This window comes from Oryx dammah, unplaced genomic scaffold (genome assembly GCF_014754425.2).
Source record: "Oryx dammah isolate SB20612 unplaced genomic scaffold, SCBI_Odam_1.1 HiC_scaffold_24, whole genome shotgun sequence".
Taxonomy (NCBI): Eukaryota; Metazoa; Chordata; class Mammalia; order Artiodactyla; family Bovidae; genus Oryx; species Oryx dammah.
Genome location: NW_024070208.1, coordinates 30278348 through 30285648, shown reverse-complemented (window position 1 = coordinate 30285648; position 7301 = coordinate 30278348). Strand labels below are relative to the sequence as shown.

The 7301-nt window shown below is 40.4% G+C and overlaps 2 protein-coding genes across 3 annotated transcripts in view; both read right to left on the bottom strand.

The window, feature by feature from the left end:
* Positions 1–2192: 2192 nt before the first annotated feature.
* The window catches only part of HMGB1 (high mobility group box 1), a 13638-nt gene continuing 8529 nt past the window's right edge, over positions 2193–7301 (bottom strand). For both annotated transcript variants that reach the window (XM_040267147.1, XM_040267146.1), the window contains one exon: positions 2193–4380. In XM_040267147.1, the coding sequence (XP_040123081.1) occupies positions 3719–4366 (648 nt within the window). In that variant the 5' untranslated portion in view covers positions 4367–4380 and the 3' untranslated portion in view covers positions 2193–3718. The remainder of the gene's footprint in view (positions 4381–7301) is intronic.
* LOC120882905 (olfactory receptor 2A12-like) overlaps positions 6414–7301 on the bottom strand; it is a 6411-nt gene continuing 5523 nt past the window's right edge. The window contains exons 3-4 of the mRNA XM_040266721.1: positions 7095–7295; positions 6414–7049 (exon numbers count right to left, since the gene is read on the bottom strand). Coding sequence (XP_040122655.1) covers positions 6414–7049; positions 7095–7295 — 837 coding nt within the window. The remainder of the gene's footprint in view (positions 7050–7094; positions 7296–7301) is intronic.

Sequence of the window (7301 nt, the reverse complement as noted above, 5' to 3'; positions counted from 1 at the left end):
GTAAGTATGTTTGAATTGTGTGACTGAAGAGAAAAAAAAAGTACAAGAGTCTCTTTAACCCTTTTTCACTGATTTTCTCACGACTGTTGATTGGCTTTCATTCTCTGGATCCTGGACCCTGCCATCGTTCAAGCTGCCATAATTCCTCATATTATCCAGATCTGTACTACTACTTCCTCCTTTTCAGCCAGTTACATCTATAGTCCAAACCAATGACATGACTCAGGCTTCCCTGGTGGCTCAGATAGTAAAGAATGTGCCTACAATGGAAACCCGGATTTGATCCCTGGGTTGGGAAGCTCCCCTGGAAAAGGGAATGCATGTCACTCCAGTATCCTTGCCTGGAGGATCCCATGGACAGAGGAGCCTAGTGGGCATGTAGTTCGTGGGGTCGCAGAATCAGGCACTGAGTGACTTTCATTTTTACTGGTAGCTGTGATTCCAGACCAAATCCTACTAGAAGGTGGGGGCATATTCTGGAGTACGGCCCATTAAATTATGCCTGTCATCCCATGTCCTGCGCCAGGGTGTATTGTTAAATAGCAGTATTCCTAGAGCAGAGCCACGTTTTGCCTTGTTACTCCAGGGAGCAGTTTGGCTTAGACCCAGGGAACTTCCCAAGTTCTGGCAAGTGTTAGCTGTTCATGTCTTCGCTGTAACAAGCAGGCCAGTGAACCAGCTTGCATCTCTTGTTGCACAGGTATCCAGAGTTTCCTAGCTTTTATGTTGTTTTAAAAGCATTTCAAGAGTCAATTTATAGAAAATGACAATGCATCAATGTGAAAAAAAAATTTAAATAACTTACCACTTAACAGACTAGTTACTAGCCAATGGTTCACACTTGAGCAGCAGTTAATCCCAAGATTTAAACTGTAATGGATTTGTGCTAATTTATAGTTATACCATCCTATGCAAAAAGTACCTGGCAGGTATTCAGTTATTTTGGGCCCTTTCAGAAGGCCTGTTACACTGAACAGACCTAAATTGGAACTGTCATGGCTTATATGATGCCAATCAAGGGAGTTGCCCACACTTTCCATTCAGAAATTTCCGTCTTATATTTCCAGTGCATCTTCAATACATCTGGATACTACCCTAATGTCTAACAATACTGAAAAAATCCCCCAGGCTGTGAAGGAAGTATTTGCTGAACATCTTGTCACTCAGGCACTTTTCATCTTTGAGTCTTACCCCTGTGGTGCACAGGACACAATTTCCAGATTAAGAAAATTAATACAGCAAATATCAGTAACTGATAGCCAAGACCACAAGGACAATCATAGTAACTAACCAGCCAACAGCTCCCAACCTTTAGGAAAACAATGTTTTAAAATCAGTATGCCAATTTTGTTATCGATTTTTAAAATGCAGAAAATACTATTTATAGTTTAATCTGATGTGAAAATCTTTATAGCCCATAGTGCTGTAACTTTCTAAACACTGAAATAGTTCCTCTGTGCTTTTAAAAAACCATCTCCAGTTAAACAAGGGTTTTCCACTAAATTATCTAAATTGCCTCCTACCTTCATTTATGTGTTTTGGATACCCAAGTTTCAGGGTGTACTTTTGAATACTGAAGAGCTAGTATGTCTGAAGATTTAAGAGGGTTTTTGTCCATGTATTCCTGTCAAGACCTGAATCCAGTTAGTTAACCTGAAAAAAATCCTTGTTCCCATTCTCAACATCTTCTGCCACATAATACTCAAGTTCCTCAGGGCAGAATTTATCCATTTAGGATTGCCTACTAGCAACAATTTCTATAGCTATAGGAAACTTGCATGTAAATCAGAGATAACCCCTTGTTCCTCTTTACCAAAAATCTGGTGAATTTTGACAATTTCAGCCTTCCTTTGATGTCCTTTCCTTTAGCTTAGAAAAGGGAAGTTTAGATTTATAATCACTGCTCTCCTGCTTTTTACTTACATGTGCCTTGCTTTGGAAAACTATCTTATTCAGTAGTCTGAAAGCAAAATTAGTTTTTTCTTAATTTATAGATACAGCAGCTTGAGAACACATGGAATCTCATGGAAATCTTTTTTTATCAGCCCATTAACCTATTTATAAGGGTGAAGTGAGTATTTTTAAAGGGATAAACTTTGGCAGCCCTTACACTTAAAGGATGTTGCTAAAAGAGATATTAAGATAAAATATGTATATAACAAAAATCTTAAGTGAAAGCCATTTAACTAATATTTAAAACCTCTGCAATTATTAGTTTATTAGTATCATTCAGGACTCAGATGTTCAGTATTCCTCCTGAAATTACATAAACAAATGCAAATGGAAAGAATCCAAGTCAAAATTATATAACAAAACAGCACTCCATCACAAAAGCGTGTAAAATTACAAGAACGCTATTTTAAAACACTGGCACTTTAAGAGAACAATCATCTCAAAAACCACAAAATTGCCAAATTGTTCCCTAAACTGCTAAGCAGATAAACATATGACCCTAATGAATGAGCTGGAGTTTTGTAAAGAAAAGTCAAATTCAAATAAATCAGTTAATTCATACTGAAATATAAAGTGTCTTCCTCCCTTGTCTATTCAATTTATAAAGGGGCAAACCATAATACAGGAAGATATACCTGATTTAAAATGTGGTATATAACTTTAAAAGTCGGTCCAATTAATTAAAAATACCTTTAACCAAGGGTCTCAAGTTTCCTAAACAGTCTCTACTTGGATAAGCAGGAGAAGACATTTACAGCCAGCACTTTTTCCCAGAGCCTTTGCTGGGACAATCATCAACAAAAAAACAATATGGCAGTCTTGTATTTTAAGCTCACGCTTTTGGGGATACATTCTCGGGTCTTTAACGTGGGAACTGCAAATATAACTGCCATTACATGGTAATGGGAGTTAAAGAGTGTAGAGTCCTCATGTAAAGATTAGAACATACTTTTCTATTAGTCCTTCAAGGACAGACTTTCAAAATGTTTGATTCTAATAATCCCGTGCTGTGAATAGATTGGTTACTCTTCACTTGGTAAATGTAACTGGGCTATGTGAAATCCACTATCAGCTGGTCAAGATTTAAGTTTCAGTTATGGATGAAAGCTGTCTCAATTCAACTTTTATTACCCTCACCATGGGTATATGCAGGGTGTGCAGACAAAAGCTTTTTATTTATCAGCTAACTATATGAAAGATAAACAGTGTAATAATTCGTGTGATCCAAAATGGGCAAAAGCAAAAGACTAGCTTCCCCTTAAGAAAAATTTTCAGACCTATGAAAAGGACAACAATACTAATAAAAAAAATTGTATTTACTTAGAAGCATTCAGAATGTCAACAAAACAGCTGCAACTTTTTTTCTTTTTCTTTTTTTGCAATTACAGAGTGGTATTCAGTTAACAGAACAACAATTATTCGTAGAAGCTGCATCAGACAACTGAAGATGAAAAAACTACCATCCCCATATATAACTAATTTGTGCTGTGCACCAACAAGAACCTGCTTTCAATTTCCATGCCAATTTACAACCCCCATACTGTACCAGGCAAGGTTAGTGGCTATTGAAAATACCACCAGGACAGGGCTATCTAAAGACACATTCGGTAGTGTGTTAACTATACAAAAAAAGACACTGTACAGTTTAAAAACAAATCTTACACAGCCTTACATTTCAATTTTTTTTTCTTTAAAAGGAGTGAGTTGTGTACAGGGGGGTTAAATGCTTTATAGACAAGAAAAAAAAAACTGCGCTAGAACCAACTTATTCATCATCATCATCTTCTTCTTCCTCCTCATCCTCTTCATCTTCTTCCTCCTCCTCATCCTCTTCATCTTCCTCATCTTCCTCCTCTTCCTTCTTTTTCTTGCTTTTTTCAGCCTTGACAACTCCCTTTTTTGCTGCATCAGGCTTCCCTTTAGCTTGGTATGCAGCAATATCCTTTTCATATTTTTCCTTCACCTTAGCAGCCTTCTTCTCATAAGGCTGCTTGTCATCCGCAGCAGTGTTATTCCACATCACTCCCAGTTTCTTTGCAACATCACCAATGGACAGGCCAGGATGTTCGCCTTTGATTTTTGGACGATACTCAGAACAAAACAAGAAAAAGGCCGAAGGAGGCCTCTTGGGTGCATTGGGATCCTTGAACTTCTTTTTTGTTTCCCCTTTAGGAGGGATATAAGTTTTCATTTCTCTTTCATAACGGGCCTTGTCCGCCTTTGCCATGTCTTTAAATTTTCCTTTCTCTTTAGCAGACATGGTCTTCCACCTCTCTGAGCACTTCTTAGAAAACTCTGAGAAGTTGACTAAAGCATCCGGGTGCTTCTTCTTGTGCTCCTCCCGGCAAGTTTGCACAAAGAATGCATATGATGACATTTTGCCTCTCGGCTTCTTAGGATCTCCTTTGCCCATGATTAATTATTTTTCCTCCGCGAGGCACAGAGTCGCCCAGTGCCCGTCCGGCTCTCACTTGCCCTGGTGCTGTCTCTATGGAGCTCAATGTACTGCAATGGCTCTCAGGGTCTTTTCCAATAAGTCAACTCTTCACATGAGGTGGCCAAAGTACTGGAGTTTCAGCTTTAGCATCATTCCTTCCAAAGAAATCCCAGGGCTAATCTCCTTCAGAATGGACTGGATGGATCTCCTTGCAGTCCAAGGGACTCACAAGAGTCTTCTCCAACACCACAGTTCAAAAGCATCAATTCTTCAGTGCTCAGCCTTCTTCACAGTCTAACTCTCACATCCATACATGACTACTGGGAAAACCATAGCCTTGACTAGACGGACGTTTGTTGGCAAAGCAACGTCTCTGCTTTTGAATATGCTATCTAGGTTGGTTATAACTTTCCTTCCAAGGAGTAAGTGTCTTTTAATTTCATGGCTGCAATCACCATCTGCAATGATTTTATAGCCCAGAAAAATAAAGTCTGACACTGTTTCCCCATCTATTTCCCATGAAGTGATAGGACCAAATGCCATGATCTCAGTTTTCTGAATGTTGAGCTTTAAGCCAACTTTGTCACTCTCCTCTTTCACTTTCATCAAGAGGCTTTTTAGTTCCTCTTCACTTTCTTCCATAATGGCGGTGTCATCTGTGTATCTGAGGTTATTGATATTTCTCCTGGCAATCGTGATTCCAGCTTGTGCTTCTTCCAGCCCCGCGTTTCTCATGATGTACTCTGCATATAAGTTATATAAGCATGGTGACAATATACAGCCTTGACGTCCTCCTTTTCCTATTTGGAACCAGTCTGTTGTTCCATGTCCAGTTCTAACTGTTGCTTCCTGACCTGCATATAGGTTTCTCAAGAGGCAGGTCAGGTGGTCTGGTATTCCCATCTCTTTCAGAGTTTTCCACAGTTGATTGTGATCCACACAGTCAAAGGCTTTGGCATAGTCAATAAAGCAGAAATAGATGTTTTTCTGGAATTCTCTTGCTTTTTCAGTGATCCAGTGGATTTTGGCAATTTGATCTCTGGTTCCTCTGTCTTTTCTAAAACCAGCTTAAACATCTGGAAGTTCACAGTTCACATATTGGATACACATAATTATACACTTGTGCAAACACAGAGAATATACAACACCACGATTGAAATCTTATGTAAGTGATGGACTTTGGGTGATAATATTGTGTCAATGCAAGTTGATGAATGATAATAAAGGTACCATTCTGTGGAGAGAGTGATACGGGGGACGTTTTGTGTATGCAGAGGCAGGGGGTAAATTGGGTATATCTGTATCTTCCACAACTCTTCTGTGACTCTAAAACTGCTCTAAAAAGTAAAGTTTATTACAGTACATAATAATGGGCAAAAGATACAAAGAGATATCTTGCCAGAAAAGATATACAGATGGTAAGGAAGCAGGTGCAAACACATTCAATATCATATGTCATCAGGGAATCTCCCATTACAACAATGAGATAACACTACACATCTACCTTAATTGTGAATATTTAAAAATCTCTGTGTAAGTGTAAAAAGTTGGCGCTTGCTATGTTTCTTTGTGGTCCCAACAAGGAGTCCAAATTGCCTTTCCCACGAGTGTTCTAAGTCAGGCATGACAGAAAACAAGCCTACAGGCTTGCTGCCCCACCTGAAAAGCTAGAAAGGATAGGCATGGGCCTTTTTCTCTCTCTCTCCTGCAGGAGAGCTGGGAGTTGGGAATTTTTTCCAGATCCTATCACTGGAACAGGGAGAAGGAGGTCTGGTGAGTCAAATGCCATACATTCGCCTAAAAGCTTCACTGTATATCTTGTTGGCTTTGTCCTAGTCTGGGGTGCTACCAACTCTGTGTTTTCTAGTGCCCCATGACGGCAATTTGATCTATGTTGTCATCTCCATGGAGGAAGGGGGGTTTGGGGTTCCTATTCTGGCATCTTGCTGATGTTATTGAGAATTCTCATCCTTAAGTCATGCATTTTGTTGGGAAATTTTCTAAACCATAAATCTGCCCTGCGTCACACTGTCGTCCTTTTCTGCAGTACTCTGTGGAAGGCAGCCTTCACTTGAGCATTCCTTAGACTGTAGACGAGGGGGTTCAGTAATGGGTTGAAGAAGGTGTAAAACAGGAAAAGGATTTTCTGCGGCTCCTCTCGATTATCGTCGTCAGGGATCATGTACACCATCAGGACTATGCCAAAGTAGAACCCAACAACACAGAGGTGGGTGGAGCAGGTAGAGAAGGCTTTCTTGCGGCCCTCCTTTGACTGGATCTTCAGGATGGCCCAGAGGATTCGCAAGTAGGAGACCAGCACCAGGGAAATGGGAGCGATTAAGATAAACACACCATCTGCAAGGAGGAAAACGTCATTGATCCAGGTTTCTCCACAGGTCACTTTGAGGACAGATCGGATTTCACAGAAGAAGTGGTTTACCTTCTGGGGCCCACAGAAGGGCAGCCGTAGAAAGAGACTTACTTGGACTATGGCTAGGAAAAATCCACATATCCAGCAAGCGATGGCCAGGAATGTGCACACCCTCCAGTTCATGATGACCGTGTACTGCAGTGGGTGGCAGATCGCCACAAACCTGTCATAGGACATCACCACCAAAGTCAGGCACTCCACAGAAGCAAAGGCCAAATAGGAAACCATCTGCATGGTGCATGAGAAATAGGAGATGGTTTTCTTGTGTTTCACTAGGTTTTCCAACATATTGGGCAAATGGCTGGAAGCATAGGCTACGTCAGTGATGGCCAGATGAGAGAGAAAGAAGTACATGGGGGTGTGCAGTCTGGGGTCAAGCGAGATGAGTCCCAAGATCATGCCATTTGCCAGCAGGTTGAAGGTATATAACAGGATGAAGATAACAAAGAGGAGCAATTCCATGTCTTCACTGAGCTGGAA